This window comes from Nicotiana attenuata, chromosome 7, assembly GCF_001879085.1.
Source record: "Nicotiana attenuata strain UT chromosome 7, NIATTr2, whole genome shotgun sequence".
NCBI lineage: Eukaryota > Viridiplantae > Streptophyta > Magnoliopsida > Solanales > Solanaceae > Nicotiana > Nicotiana attenuata.
This window is the reverse complement of record NC_031995.1, coordinates 13498995-13515898: the sequence shown is the minus strand read 5'-3', so window position 1 is coordinate 13515898 and position 16904 is coordinate 13498995. Positions and strand designations below refer to the sequence as shown.

Sequence of the window (16904 nt, the reverse complement as noted above, 5' to 3'; positions counted from 1 at the left end):
CTGATCCTCATTCTCGAATTTCACCATCTGGTGTAGGGTGGAGGGCACGACTCCTGCAGCATGGATCCAGGGCCTTCCCAGAAGAAAATTGTAAGATGTATCCATGTCCAATACCTGGAAAGTCACCTTGAAATCCACCGGGCCTATGGTTAATATCAAATAAATTTCACCGATGGTATCCCTCTTAATGCCATCAAAAGCTCATACACAAATGTTATTAGGACGAATCCTTCCCGTCCCGATGTCCATTCTTTGCAATGTAGAGAGTGGGCAGATGTCAACCCCCGAGCCTCCATCCACCATGACTCGCTTGACATAATAACCTTTACACTTGGCAGTCAGATGCAAGGGTTTGTTGTGAGCTGCGCCTTCCGGAGGCAAGTCATTTTTATAAAAGAGAGTTGATTGACGGCGAAGAACCTTTCTGCCATCCTTTTGAGCTATTCGACTGAAGTTTCAATTGGCACATACGCCTCATTCAGAGTTTTCATCAGGATCTTCTGATGTTCGGAGGATTTCATCACTAATGACAACAGCGACACTTGTTCAGGATATTTTCTCAATTGCTCTACTGTTTCATAATCAGGCATCTTCATTTTCTGGAAGAAGGCCTCTGCTTCCTCAGCACTCACTGGCTTCTTGGACGGAAAGCGCTTTTGTGTGGCATTGTTTACCTCTTGTACATTTGAATACTTTTCAACAGAGGTTTTTCCTGGTAGTTCTCCCGAGATTTCTTTGCCCTTGTATGTAACCACTGTTTGCTGATAGTTCTATGGCACTGCAGAGGGGTCTGTCATTGGCTTCTATGGTACGTGTCCAATAACCACTGGCTCATTCAGCCGAGGCGACTTAATTGTCCCCCGTACCACATAAGCTCCTTTTGGCACATACATTTGCGTTTCCCTTTTTACTTCAAACTTCCTTGGAGCACTGACAACTAGTGGTTTTTCTTGGCGTCCTAGTGGAACATAGAGAATTCCATTCTTAGGAGGTTCCATCTCTGCTTTTGTTTCAGGTTTCTTCTCAGACTCAGTTTTGACACTTTTATTCTTCTTCTCCCCTTTCTCTTGCTTCGGGGGTACCTTGGGCCTCTTTTCTGCGTCGGCAATAACAATTATGGCTTTCAAGGCTGGATCAAACTCCCTATCTTCACAAATCATCCCGATTACCGGCCCGTTGTTGTGAGCGGGCAATGGGTTGTTGGTCACATTCGGGACTTCTTCGTCCCTCAACACTATCTTCCCCTGTTCTATCAAATCTTCCACGGCTTTCTTCAACGTCCAACAGTTATCAGTACTATGCCCCTCAGCTCCTGAGTGATAAGCACACCAGACGCCCCGTTGATAGGATGGTGAGTCCGGGTTTTGCCTGTTTGGGGGTATAGGTTGCAGCAGGTTCATCTGGACGAGCTTCGGGGACAGACTGGAGTAGGTCTCACCAATTGGTGTAAAGTTTGGTCTTCTAGGTGGTTCCCGAGGACGGAAATTATTTTGTGGTGGTCGGGGATTGTAGTGGTTCTGGTGAGCAGGCCGGCTTCTTTGGAATGGAGGTTGATTTCTGTTAACTTGTGGTTGCGGTCGACCGAAAGGTTGAGCATTCATGACCGCATAGGGTGGGGGAGCATGAGCCATATCAGCATGAGGATTGTAGTGTTGAGGGGTTCTTTCAGAATACACAGGTCTAAGAGCCCAGTATCTTCTCGCCCCTGATGCTGCCATAACATTTTGCTCTTTCTTTTTACCTTTAGCCATTCCTCCAGACCCGTCTTGGATGGCTTGGGAGGTTGCTCTGATGGCCGACTGACTCAAAATCTTGCTCGTTTTCAGACCATTTTCTACCATTTCCCCAATCTTAATCGCCTCTGCAAAAGGTTTGCCCATGGATGACATCATGTTCTGGAAATAATCTGCCTCCTGGGCCTGAAGAAAGACAGTGACCATTTCTACTTCATCCATGGGAGGTTTCACCCTCGATGCCTGTTCGCGCCACTTAATAGCATATTCTCTGAAGCTTTCCGAGGGCTTCTTCTTCAAGTTTTCCAAGGAGTTCCTGTCTGGTGCGATGTCGATGTTGTATTGAAACTGCCTTACAAAATCTCTGGCAAGATCGTCTCAAATGTGCCATCGTGAGACATCTTGGTACATATACCATTCTGAGGCAATGCCTACTAAGCTTTCTCCGAAGTATGCCATCAACAACTCTTCTTTTCCGCCGGCCCCAAGCAACTGATTACAATACTTTTTCAAGTGAGCGATGGGATCGCCATGCCCATCATACTTTTCAAACTTTGGCATTTTAAATCCCGAGGGCAAGTGCACATGAGGGAACATGCACAAATCTATATAAGAAACACTTTTTTTCCCACTCAAGCCTTGCATATTCATTAAAATCTGTTCAAGGCTCCTCATTCTTTTCGCCATCTCATATTGTTCAGGAGCTTTGGGAGTCTGATCTTGTCCTGGCGTAAGCTCAAATGGTGGTGGCTGAGAGTAATTATATGTGGGATATTGAGGAGGATCCACCGGAAAGACAGGGTTTTGGAAGGTGAAAGCTGAGCGATCAAAGGCGGGCCTTGGCAGTGAAGGTTGTGTTGTAGTAGAGCATGGTGGAGCAGTGAAGATTTTAGGAGCTGCTCCTGCTGGGAACACCTGGGGGCGGACCTCAGAAGGTGTTCCGATGAAGTGAGCGGTCATGGTAGGCTGTCCCAAAGGAGTATGAGGGTGGCTGATGGGGATATTGGAGGTACCCCCAGATCTAGGGAATAGTTCAGGAAATCCAGGGATGGCGCTTGGAGGCTCCCTTCCATTGGTCCAGGCGTCCCACATCTCCATGAGTCGGAGACGTAGTATCCGGTTCTCCTCCGCTGTGACAGACTCAAATGCCGGGATCCCCTAGATGGGGCTGTCCTCAGAGATGGGAACTGCGGGCAAAGTCATTTCCGTAGACATTTCCACACTTCCTTTTGATCTGGTAAAGTATTGATGCGATGCCAGCTTACCACAACCAACCACCGTTTCTAAAAGATAGGCTGGAATTGATAGCAACACACGGTTAGTTTGAGACAAGTAACAGATAGGTAATCGCACATTGGGGTGTGATGCACCTATACAGTTAAAAGGATGTCTACATGTTTGCACTGGTTGCATGCGTCATCCCGACTTTTCTTTTCCTATTTTCTCTTCTTTTGATTTCTACTCTTTGTTTTTCTTGCTTTTCTTTCTCTTTCTATTTTTCTCTCAATTTTCTTTTCCCTCTGTTTTTCATTTCCTGCTTTTCCCTTTTCTTTTGCCATGGTTTTTCTCTCGATTCCTTATTTTCTCTTTTTGCGTTTCTTTTCCTCTCTTGTTTTTCTTTTATTTCCTTCGCTCGTATTTTCCTTCTCTTTTTCTTTTTTAGGGTTACGGTCGAATCCTATGGATATTGCCTACGTATCATGACCCCGCATGAATCAGACCAAGCGTAGTTCGTGCAAAATAAATGTAAACTAGAAGCAAAATGTTTTGGGATTTTCAATTTTATTGATAGCAAATACTTTGATTACAAAGACTCAAAACTGACGAATTAAACAACATAACAGACTCTGATAAAAGAAGAACTACAGACTCCAACGTCAATTATTCTATTTCAAAAGAAAATACAGACTCAAATAATTGACAGACTCTTAGCGAAAAGAAAATATAGACTCAAACACTGACAGACTCTAGTAAAAAGGAAATATGACAATGACGAATACATTAAAGCTCCTGGTGCCCGTGGGACATCGTTCGGTCTCGTCGCGGGCCTATATGCAAGTTCCCCTTGAAGTCTGTCCAGGTCACTCATTATTTGCTTCACAAATATCATCACCGATGCAAAGAAGGTGGTGTGAGTCATGTTCTCGCACATTTTGCATTTCCTAGTAATGTAGTGAGCAACGGTTAAGATTCTTTCTCTGATTCTGCCCTTTTCCTGAAGCAACCGCCCTATCTGTTGGGCCCTGGCCTCCAAAGTCTGCTCGGCTACCTGGTTTTGTTCCTGGAGTTGTTGCAAGTCCATTTCTAATTGTGCCAATGCCGCGTAGCAATGCTCTCTTTCAATCTTGAATTCTTTTGCCTATTTGATCATTTTGTTCTCTGTGGCGATGACCCTTTTCCTTAATCCCGCGACCTCATTATCGTATTCTTCTTTTAACTATTTAACCATGCGGGCTCGTTCTTCCGTATTTTTAGCCAATTGTTTTCGAACCCCGGCTAATTCTCTTTCTGCTCCATTGAGGTCAAAACTGTAGTCATTCACTTTTTGCCTTAGATTTTCTATAAGTTTTGCATCATTGGCACTCCTGACGGGATCTTCGGCCGCTATCTTCATCTTTTGAATTTGGGCTCGTAAGGCTTCATTCTCTTTGGCCAATTTCTTTTTCTTCCCCTCTTCGACTGCAGCTTGCACACTGTTTTCAAACTGAAGGTCTCGGACTTGCTTTTCCAATTCTCCTATTTTAGCTGTGTATTCATTTTCTTTAGCTAACCAGGCCCGTAGTTCATGCGATGATTCGACAAAATCCTGGAGGTGAGGTCTTTTGGCCGGCCTCCCAAATGTAACGTCCCTTCTATACCAGGCATGATACTCAGGTGACACTTCTCCTTTAGATCGATCCCGGACACAAGTATTTGCAGCCAAGTATTGACATTCGCTTCAAACCCGACGGACCCTTGCTTCAGGAAACTGGCCATCAGGACCAATCTCAACTACTTGGATACTAAGATCGTCGTCCTTTGGCACTACATGGCATCTCCCGAGTTGCCTTAAAACCCGATACGGAGCATAAGGCTGAATGCTCTTAAGACCCATCAAGAGGAAGTGCGGCCCCGCTGCTGGCATATATATGATTTCATCGACAGGTAACCATCCCAACGTCCACTCTATTTGACTGGCAGTGAGGGACCGAAAGTATGATGTCCAGCCTCTGAATCCTTCAGGCAAGCTGACCCCCTTAATCCTCGTATAAAACTCTTATATACAGGTTTTCTCTGTAGGCCCATAACTCAGGAACTGAGGACGATGGCACAGGTGTTCGGTCATCCACATTTGCAACAAGAGATTGCACCCCTCAAAGAAGTCTCCTCCAGCTTTGCAGGCGGTAAGAGCGCGGAAGATTTCAGCTAATATCATGGGCGCAATAGTGTTTTTGGCTTGAGTGAGTAGAGTGCTGACGACCCCGGCTATCTTTATGTCAATATTTCCATCTTTCCTCGGGAATACCAAAAGCCCCAAAAAGACCACCATAAAAGCAAAACGTCTATGTTCTTCCAATTTTTAGCGGTTTCCTTTGCTACATATCTTGTTTTCCGGGTTATTGAACCCTCCGATGTGGCCATATCTATGGTATATGAAGTGTTGAGTGCAAAAGCCATCCGCCAAATCCGTGTTGTGGACCGTCCTGCTTATCTTCAGTGAGTCTAAGAATTTGTGCACGGCCACGGTTCTCGGGGCAATCAAGTACTTGTGTCTTAAAGGAACCTCAGCACGTCTGATGTACCCGGCTATTTCCTCCAAGGTCGGGGTGAGTTCAAAGTCTGAAAAATGGAACACGTTGTGCGCCGGGTCCCAGCATTTAACTAATGCCCTTATGATGTCTCCCCGAGGCGTAATTTCCAACAAACCGGGAAGCCCTTTCAAATATTTTTTGACTTCATCTTGCCCTTCTCTCCTAGATCGTTCCACCACAGACGCAACTCCAAAAGGATTTTATTCATGATTGAGAAAGGTTTCTTTTGAATCGTGCTCATCCTGCACATTTATTTAAAGTGATTTAATGACTTATTTTGACTTAAACAAAAAAAAAATGGCTATTTTTTGCAAAATTTCCATTTAAGAAAAACAAAGACTTGGTTTTGCAGTTACGGCCTTTCAGCACTTCTGGGGAAAGATTTTAAGGCTGTGCCCGCGAACCATTTAAAAATGACTCAGGGTGGCTGTTCTTGCAAAAACAGCCTTCCGGCGCCCTTTTTGGGAACATTCGGCTTATTTTAAAACAAGAATGGCATCACCCGACTTATTGGTGACAAAAATTAAAATTTTGACATTTTTTGGCTATTTTTGCAAAAGGGTGGTTGGACCCGATGAGGGTTGCCTACGTATCTCACATCCGATGAGAATCAAACCAGCGTAGTTCGGACAGATTTGCCAAAAACTATTTTGAACAACAATTTTCTTTCTATGTTTTTCTTGTTTTTCTTTCAAATATTTTTCTCTTTTCCTTTTTTTCATTTTTCAAAAATCCGGCAGCATTGTATTAGTTGGGCATTGAAATTTTTTCAAATGGTCACCCTCACTTAGTCCTAACACTGCTTATTTTTTCCTCAATTTTCACTCATTTAGTCAAGCCGATCAACATGCAAAGCCGAGCAAATAAATGCTCAAGTAGCACGTAAGATGCATCAGGATGGTCAATTCATTTCAGGTCACCTGTCCTAGACGGACCCAACCCCTGTGTTGAGTCCCCTAAGTCAAATGCACATGATGCAAACAAACGTCCTACTAGGGATCCGAGGTCAAGTTATTCTAGGTTCAAAACCTGAGTATATGTTCTAGACTGTGTACCCGAGCGGACAACTCGAGTCGAGGAGGGGGCTACGTACCGGGAACAAAAGGCCATCCGGCTTAGTAACTTGTCCGGCCTCTTTCTTATTTTAAGGTATTGATACTAACAGAATAGAGAGTCTCAACCAGAGATCACATCCCCGGAGATGAGAAGAGAAGGGTTTCGTAACAATTTTATATATACAATTCAGATAATATCAAAGCAGTAAAGCATTTAGCACATATAGCATGGAACATGTAGAAAAATCAGATAAAGCCAAATGTAACAATTATACTAAGCTCGAATTCTTGAACCCTGAATCGAAATTCTGGGTTCGTGTCCCCAGCAGAGTCGCCAGAGCTGTCACACCTCCTTTTTACATACCTACCCCGAAGGATAATATATAAGGGAATTTTTCCATTTAAAGTGACATTATTCGAAATGGGATTATTTATTTAGTTTTTGGAGTCGCCACTTGGGATAGGATTGGCTTTTGGTGTCCCAAGTCTCCGGTTTAACTTGAATTCCAAATCGAGGAAAATTTTGACTTCCCAGTTGGAGTCTGCGAAGCAGAAATTCTGAATAAGGAATTCTGTTGACCCGAGAGAAGGTGTTAGGCACCCCCGGATCCCGTGGTTCTAGTATGGTCGCTTAAATTATCATAATTGGCTAAAAATCTGATTTTAATACGTGTTTTAACTTATGTGCTTTTTAACTTTAAACCGCTTTTACTATGATTTTTAGAGAGAATTGCGACGTCGTGAAAACGCGTCTCGAACCGCGTCATATAAATGCACCCGCGGTTTTTGACACAATCCGACTTCGTTGAGATTTGGATTTGGGTCACATAAATGTGCACCCGAGTTTAGGAAAGTAATATTATTTAAATAACGGGCCTATAGCAACTAGCGTATTATTAACTTCGTGGGAGGCCATGAAATTCGCTAAATGGCACGCCTCAAAATGGTCGGCCAAGGGTATTTCAGTAATTTCATAACTGATCTAAATTACTGATTTAAGTTAAATTTTTATTACTTTGGTAACACACGTGTACACAACTTTTTTTTTTTTTTTAACTATATAGAAGAGGTTTAGAAGCAGGAGAGGGTCGTCGTGTCAGCAGGCAATTTATTAATCATTTCATGCGCTATCATATTCTGAATAGTCTATTTTGTCCTTATGATTATTGACGCATGCGGCTCAGAGTAGGATTAAATAGTCATTCCACCTAGACAACCTGTCAGCTTTTTCTATTAGTGAGCTAACTTTTTGCCATTCTCCAACGTTAAAGTTTTTCATATTTTGCATTCCTCCTCGCGTGCTCAATTTGCACCCATCTTCACGCGCTCAACAAATAGTGGTCCCCGCTTGAATTTTTATTCTACGCGCTATGTTTAAGTCATTTTGGAAATTGTCGTTCCTTTGCCCTGTTACAATCAGCACATATGAATGCAATGAATCCAACATTTTTCGTTTATGAAAGACACGTTGGCGCAATTCCTTTAACTTCAACTTGAATATCAAGGTTGAAGTGCTATTTCATGGCAAAATCATTAATATTAGCTAAACTATTTCTTTGTTGTAAATGCGATTATGCACATGAAACTTCATGAACAAAAATCATAAAGGGATCACTTAAGTACTGTTTAGAAAAGCCATAGAATTATCACCAAATATTAATAAGTCAGCGAATGAGACTGTTTGTTGAAAAATTTCAAAGATGAAACAAGCTTGAACAAAGGAAGATTAAAACTAAAGATCACTACTGAATGCAATGGAGGCTAGAAAGTTGCATCATATAAGAAATTCACGTCCTATATAAGTTCTAGAGTAACTAAAGAAAACAAAGAAAATTCTGAACACTAAACTATTTAAAGGAAAAGCTCCTTCTATTCCACCATATCCAATCTTGTATTCTATAGTAAAATTCTTAGGGGTCATGTTCGCGTATCTTCCTAATTATTAAATTTGGTTAGACTTAAAAGTATATACGGATGCAAGATTGGTAATCACGAACCATTATAAATATTTGAGTTTAAGAAATTCTCACAATGTAATTAATTATAAAAATATGTCTCGGTCAAAGTTTCATCGAATCTCTTTTTTCACAATACTCAAGCATATAAGACTTTACAAATTGTAGTAATTGTGAAAAATAAACTTAACCAAAAATACTGCAACAGAAACTACAAATTGCAGTACTTGTATTCAATATATAGGTTTTCAAATCTTTGACAAAGCATTTTGCATAGGACATAAAAGTATGTGCCTAGAAATAAGTTTTTAACATTTTTTACTTTCTTTTAATTGTTTCGATGTTCTTTATGCACCTTTTTTCCCAAAAAAAATGAAAGAAAAAGGAAAAAAGATATTGAATGGTAATTTTGTTGTATTTTATTCTGAACTTCTGTTATATTTTCAAATTTTGAGGTGGTATATTATTATTAAAGGAGTAGAATAGTTTCACACATTAACAAACTTAACATTAAGATAATATATAGTAATGATTAGTTAATATTAAGTCGAAGAATTTTTTTTGGCAAAAACCTCTACATTCGAATTGATTAAAAAAAGAGGCCCAGTTAATATAAATGAGTAAATGTCATGTTTGATGCTTTTCAAATCACTTTGGTAGACTCTTTAGGAATTTTCAAGAGAGAAATTTATTTGTATAAAATTTTTGGAAAGGTTCTATAGTATATAAGTTGTTACCTTAGGTTATTGTAGCTTAAATTTTTTTAGCATATGCTCCAGAAAGTCTCATTTTTCTGTAAAAAGGGACCCCATTTTAAAACGGTTATTTTCTTCAGAATCGCTATGCTGGGAAATTTTACCCAGAAGACTCGATATTTTAGGGAAAAAAAAGGTTTCATTTGAAGGTTTACCCTCTATATAATTTAATAATACAATTATTTACCTAGACTTCATTGGTCAACCTATAGTTTGTCGCCTTCCTACAAAAAATATTGAACTACGAAAGTTAATTATAATTTCATATGTTTGCGTCATTTATTTATCTAATAATGTAGATTTGCCGAATTACTATCTTGATATTCTAATGTAACTTCATGTCATTTTGTGTGCTAACTTTGTTTTTCAATTACATAATATAACAAACATTGTAACTTTTAGTACGCATTTGGACAATATTTAATTGAAGTTGCAAAATAATATTTAAAAGTTTGGTTAATTTGGACATATAATTTGTCAACTTCAACTTGCAATATTATTTGCAAAATAATGTATGTGTTAATTTTCTGGTTCGTTATGTATTCTGCGAACATTGAAATAGAGAATTTAGAATTAAAAATTTGCTTGAAAAGTATATCCATCAAGTGAAGTTTATGTCCAAACACAATTTATCTTTATTTTTTTTTTAATTTAACTTTAGATAACAGAATTGAGACTAACCACCACGTTAAATTTTATCGGATAACACAATATAACACAAATTGTTGGGCCCGTGCTAGCACGGGCTAACGGCATCTAGTTTTAATATAAACATTTAAAGAGGACCCGCAATTTATGCATTTTTGTTTGGCAGGGCTCACCTCGTTTTACTATTTAAAGGCAAACCTAAAGCGAACTACGATTTTTTATTTAATTTTTGTCTCTAACAGGGCCTAAACCATCAATTGCTATTATTTACCAAATAATATTATGAAGTCCAATCTTCAGTAACTCTTTTGGGCCTTAATGAATGGCCCAGGACTGTAGACACACGATCAGATTCACTAGGTTGACGGATGAATACTATAATTTCTGAAGATTTATCAACATGCCCAAAATGATTAACTACCATGGCTACTAACTAAATATTGAAATGTCGATTTCCGTATCATTTTTAACTACTTACGCTGATTTGGATACTAGTTCCACCGTCATTTACATAAGGAAGTGAGATTAGAGCAGGAAACTTATCATATGCAATATTTATCAAATGATGAAGGTGAGTAACCTGATGATTAGCAGAATCAAGTGATTTAGTTTTGTTTTAGATATTGAAACTATTTAGACTTAACAAATTAACATATACAGATATAAGCCTATTCTAAAAAAACCAATGAACTAGTAATTCCAGCAATGCCTTTAACCTTTGCGAATTATTTCTACATCCCGTGGCCATGGATTCGACTCTGCCATAGTATTAAAGTTCCTTCCAAAATCGAATTGCACTAACAGCTACAACAACTAAATATCTACAACAATATTGCTTAGTCTCAGCTACAACAACTAAATGTTAAATGCTAACATGATCTACAGTTCATAGCTGATATAGCCCAGTTATGCAGTCCAGTCATACAGTCAAGGATTTAAAAAACGAAATATATATCAAACTAAGCTATGCTAAGCAATATATATAAACTATTATCTATTTTAACTACAAACACAGATGAAACCAAATGAGCAGGGATCTGATGAACACTTTTCATATTTTCAACTCCAATTCAAAGCTACATCAAGGTGAATTCGAAGGCGTGTACCTGGAAATTGAAAGATAATAAGAAGAAACAGAAATCAGCAGTAGTAGTGAGGATTTTGCAGTGTTTAACAGCAGGAAAATAGTAGCAGTTTCAACTTGGAATCCCAGCACTGAAACACCAGCAAACAGACCAAAAAAATCGACTGAACAGACCATTTTCAACTTGAAATCAACCCAGGAACTTTTAACTTCAACTACTGAACAGAACTAAGAGATTCAAACCACTTTAAACCTTATGTAAACTGAAAATTTGAAGTAGGATGCTAGAACTTTTGAGCTGATCTAAAATTATAATCAAACAGTGTTGTTTTTTGGAGTTTTTTGTTATATATTTTTGGTTTTTGATGAAGCTAATATCTAAGAGGAAATGTTGAATTGATGGAGTTCAGATTTGAATATTCGAATTTAAAATTCAAATTTCAGATGCTGTACTTGCAGGGAATATTTTTTGGGGGGAACTTTAAGTGCTGGAAATTTTGGGATTTTTTTCAGATTGAAACTTTTTGGAATTTTTCCGATGTTAAAACTTTTAGAAATTTTTGGGGATTTTTCCGAAAAAACATGTGAATGAAGGCAGAGTGCATGCCTTTTATAGGCAAACTTGAGGGTTCTCTCAGATTTTCAACTTTACACCCCTAGTCCCTCTTTTATTTTTCAATTTTTAGCTAGTTAGTCCCTTATTTGTTGGCTTGTTGCCCAAGTTAGACTATTAAGTTCCTGAATTTCTAATTGGAACCACATCTAGAAGGTTCTAGGGGTTTCCAATTTCAGTTACTATAAGATTCCTTGACTAAAGTACCTAAACTACACTTTTATTTATTCTGAAATTACTAACCTATACTAATTGACCCCAGCCCCTCTTACTTGGTCAAATAACTATGGTTAATTACTCACAGGGACTGAAAGGTTCAGCTGAATCCAAACAAATCCTAAAAATTGAACTAATCAATCAACCCAATTAATCAGAAAAAATGGAAATTAATTCTAACTAAAACTGTTAACCTAAACTAATTTTATTCACTGAACGATTCAACAACTCAAACATGAAATTACACTGAACAAAAAATCAAATAATAAAAATGCAAAGAAGACATAAAACTACTTGTATCTAAGAAGATGAACAAAATCAATCAAGATGTAAAGAAAAAACAATCACCAATCATGGAATTCAAATCAAACAGACAATCACTGTAATCAAAACCCTAAAAAAAACTAAATCAAAACCTAGAACAATAGTCACTGCCAAAATAATTCAAATAAAGCATGGATTAATCAAAAAAAACTATTTTTAAAAATCAGTGAATTCAAATAACAAGAGAAAGAAAAGGAGAACTCGCCTATGTAAGATTTGAACGAAAACTGGACTTCGATTCGGGCCTCGGAACAATGTTAACCATTTGTTCTTCTCAAAGAACAACGAAAACATTGTTTCGAGACTCGAATCCAAAGCCAGACTCAAGAAATTGGGCAGAAATCGAGCAGTTTGAACTTCTAGGGTTCAGCCGCTTCTCTGATTTAAAATTCGAGCAGCTCTAATGATATTCGAAGGAATCCAGTTATGGGCTCGGGAAGAGGAGGATGAGGAGAGTATGAGGTGTGAATTTGGTAGGGTTTGGGAGGTAGCGCCGGCGTGCACGGCGGAGGCGGCGCTAGGGTTTTGGTTATTTGACACGTTTGGGTGAGAATTGAAAGAAACGAAGATCGGATTCGGAAAGAGGATGTGAAGAAGAGGATATGGTGTAAATTTGGGAGCCATTGGAGACTCGCCGCCGGCAGAGACGATTCCGGCCGGCGGCGGACGGCGGAGGGCGGTGGTGATATTAGGGGTGTTCTGAGACGATGAACGAGGGGTAGAGGGGGGATTAGGACACTTATATATCAAACATCCTAGTTAGTTCCGGACCGTTGGATTGATGAGATCCAACGGTCATGATTCACACGCCATAAAACGGCGCCGTTTTAATTAAATGGGGAGTGGACCAGACTGGCCTGATTTGGGCCTCATTGGAACGGGATTTTGAGGTTTTTCTTGGCTTGGGTTTTAGGAATTTTGGCTTGGGCCAACAAATTTAATAGGCTGAAGCCCAAGTCAGACCTTTCTTTTTTCTCTTTTATTTCCTTTTCAATTAATTTCTTTCTTTTATTTAAAATCAATTCAATTTCATTTCATTTTTTTTGATTTTTATTTTTGTGTTAAAAGCAAAAATATGGATTAAACTAAATTTAAACTAATTAATTTTCTCAAACTAACTAAATCCCAACAAAGAATGTAAAAATGACAAAATACTATATTTTTATATTTTTGTGAATTATGCTAACTAAATATGCACAAAAATGCAAGGAAACACAAAAATCATGCAATTAATTCCTAAAAATTCAAATATTAAAAGAAAAAAATTCGAATTTTAATGAATTCTATAGGAGTAATTTAAGCGTGGCAAAATTCACGTGCTCACAACAAGTTTTTGGCGCCGTTGCCGGGACTTAGAAATTAGCTACTTGACTGAATTGAGCTTTTGTTATTTATTTATTCGAGTTTTAACCTTTAGTTCACTTTGATTTTGTTAATACAGGATTTTCTATTGAATGCGAAGAAGTAGAAGCGCAAACAATCTCCTTCCTCTCGATCCCGAAATTGAACGAACACTTCACAGATTGAGGAGGGAGGTGGACGCCAGAACTAGAATTGAAAGAGAGTTGGACATCGTAGTTCAACCACAGCCAATTGAGATGGCGTTTAATGAGGAACGTGCGGTGATTGAAGCCGCAAGGCCCGGTCTGGCTAATATGACTCAGGCTATCGTGAAGCCTGATATCACAAGGCACTTTGAGCTGAAACAATACATGGTGCAGCTGATCCAGTCCACAGGGCAATATGTGGGCCTACCTCATGAAGACCCGCAGAGGCATATTCAGAATTTTCTAGAAATTACGGATACTTACAACTATCCGAACGTTTCTAAGGACTATGTCAGGCTGACACTTTTCCCCTTTTCTCTGCTCGGGGAAGCTAAGGAGTGGTTGAATAAGGAGCCAGCTAATTCAATCCGCACTTGGGATGATTTGGCAAGGAAATTCTTAATCAAGTTTTTTCCCACCAAGAAAACAAAGATGTTGAGGAGTCAAATTCTTGGGTTCGAACAACGAGCTAGCGAGACACTTTGTCAAGCATGGGAAAGGTACAAGAAGTTGCTCAGAGACTGTCCTCACCATTGCCAGACGGACGAGGTATTGGGTCACACTTTTGTAGATGGGCTAGATGATGCTTCAAAGATGAATCTAGATTCAGCTTGTGGGGGTAGCTGTATGGCCAAACCGTACAGTGAAATCCAACTCTTGCTGAATACTTTCACTGCTAATGATAATAACTGGCAAGGTGATGGTGACTCGCGAAAGGCAGTTAAGCAAAAATCAGCTGGGTTACTTGAGCTCGATGAGGTGTCACCAATGAGAGCCGAAATTGCAAAGCTGGCCAATCAGATGACTAGGATAACAATGCAGCAGCCACAGCCAATGCAACAGGTACAACAGATGACTATTTGCTGCGAACTGTGTGGCGACAGTCATATGAGTGATATGTGCCCCACGAATCTAGAATCCATCTATTATGTGGGGCAACAAAACAGGGGTCCACCGAACCAGCATGCACAATACGGGAATACTTACAATCCAAATTGGAGGAATCATCCCAACTTCTCATGGGGTGGAAATCAGCAGAATCAGAATCAGTATAGACCCCAAGGGGGTTTCAATCAGCCTCAGAGACCACCCCAACAAACGGAAGAGAGCACAAATGATTTACTAAAGAAGTTGTTGATTGACAATCAGCAGCTCAGGACCGACTTCAGAAATCTTGAGAGGCAAATGGGGCAATTAGCAACAAATAAAAACACTAGACCTGCAGGCGCTCTCCCTAGTGACACAGAAAAGAATCCGCAAGTGAATGCAGTTACACTTAGAAACGGGAGGGAGCTTGAGGAAGTGGCAAAGAAAAAGAAAGATAAGTCTGTACGTGAGGGGGAGTTGATCCCTAAAGTGACAAACGAGCCAGAGAAGAATGCTGAAATTCCAGAGCCAGTGGAGGCCCCAAGGCCACCACCACCTTTTCCCCAGAGATTGCAGAAACAGAATGATGATCGCATGTTCAGCAAATTTCTCTCCATGTTGAGCCAGGTGCAATTGAATATTCCACTTGTTGATGTGCTTCGTGAAATTCCAAAGTATGCTAAGTACATAAAAGATATAGTGGCTCATAAGAGAAGATTAACTAAATTTGAGACAGTTGCACTTACTGAGGAGTGCACTTCTAGGGTCCAAAATAAGCTCCCTCAAAAGCTTAAAGATCCTGGCAGCTTTACGATTCCTGTGTGCATTGGTAATATTGATGTGGGTCGTGCTCTTTGTGATTTGGGGGCAAGCATATATTTGATGCCCCTATCGTTGTTCAGGCAATTGGGTCTGGGAGCTCCAAGGCCAACTACTGTGATGTTGCAGCTGGCTGGCAGATCGATAGCACACCCTGAGGGGGTGATTGAAGATGTGTTGCTGCAAATTGGGAAATTTATCTTCCCTGCTGATTTCATTATCCTCGATTATGAGGCTGATGAACTGGTCCCAATCATATTGGGCGACCTCTCTTGGCTACTGGTGACGCAATTATCAAAGTGAGAGAGGGAAAGATGATCTTGAGGGTAGATGACGAGGAAGCAGTTTTCAATGTCTACAAAGCAATCCAACTTCCCCGTCACTATGAGGAGCTTTCCATGATATCTGTTGTTGAGGCTGATGAGCAAATTCGTGATCCAAGTGTATATCTAGACGATTTTCTAGAGAAAGCACTTATGTTGTTTGATAGCCTAGGGAATGATAAAGAGGTCGAGGAGATGAAGCACATCCTTGATACATCTTGTGCATACATGCAGGGGATACACCCCTCTGAACCCTTGAATAGGCCAGAGGGACCTCCTCCAAAGCCGTTAATTGAGGAAGCCCCGAACTTGGAGCTTAAACCTCTCCCATCTCACCTGCAATATGCTTATTTTGGGAGACTCTGACACTTTATCTGTTATTGTTTCCTTTGACTTGTCTAAATTGGAGGAAGAAAAGCTGTTGAGAGTGCTACGTGAGCACAAGCGAGCAATTGGGTGGAGGATGTCTGACATAAAGGGCATTAGTCCAGCCTTTTGCATGCACAAAATCCTCATGGAGGACGGACACAAGCCCAGTGTAGAGCAACAACGATGACTCAATACAATCCTGAAAGAGGTGGTAAGAAAAGAAGTGATTAAGTGGCTTGATGCAGGTATTGTATTTCCTATCTCAGACAGTAAATGGGTAAGTCCCGTCCAATGTGTACCCAAGAAAGGGGGGATGACTGTAGTAGTTAATGAGAATAATGACTTAATCCCTACAAGAAATGTCACCGGGTGGAGAATTTGCATTGACTATAGCAAATTGAACAATGCCACCCGGAAGGACCACTTCCCCCTCTCCTTTATTGACCAAATGCTTGATAGATTAGCTGGCCAGGAGTACTACTGCTTCTTGGATGGTTATTCTGGGTATAATCAGATTTCTATAGGCCCAGAGGACCAAGAGAAGACCACTTTTACGTGTCCTTATGGCACGTACGCGTTCAAGAGAATGCCCTTTGGTCTTTGTAATGCACCTCCGACTTTTCAAAGGTGTATGATGGCCATTTTTACTGACATGGTCGAGAGGTTTGTGGAAGTATTCATGGATGATTTTTCTGTGTTTGGATGTTCTTTTGATAACTGCTTGATGAATCTTGATAAAGTGCTTGCTAGGTGTGAAGAGACTAACTTGGTGCTAAACTGGGAAAAGTGCCATTTCATGGTACGC

General features: G+C 39.9%; 1 protein-coding gene across 1 annotated transcript; it reads left to right on the top strand.

The window, feature by feature from the left end:
• LOC109229846 lies at positions 1193-15565 on the top strand. The gene is made up of 5 exons (XM_019395398.1): positions 1193-1351; positions 1466-1549; positions 13896-14564; positions 14760-15407; positions 15491-15565. The coding sequence occupies exons 1-5, from the start codon at positions 1193-1195 to the stop codon at positions 15563-15565; spliced, it is 1635 nt and encodes a 544-aa protein (XP_019250943.1).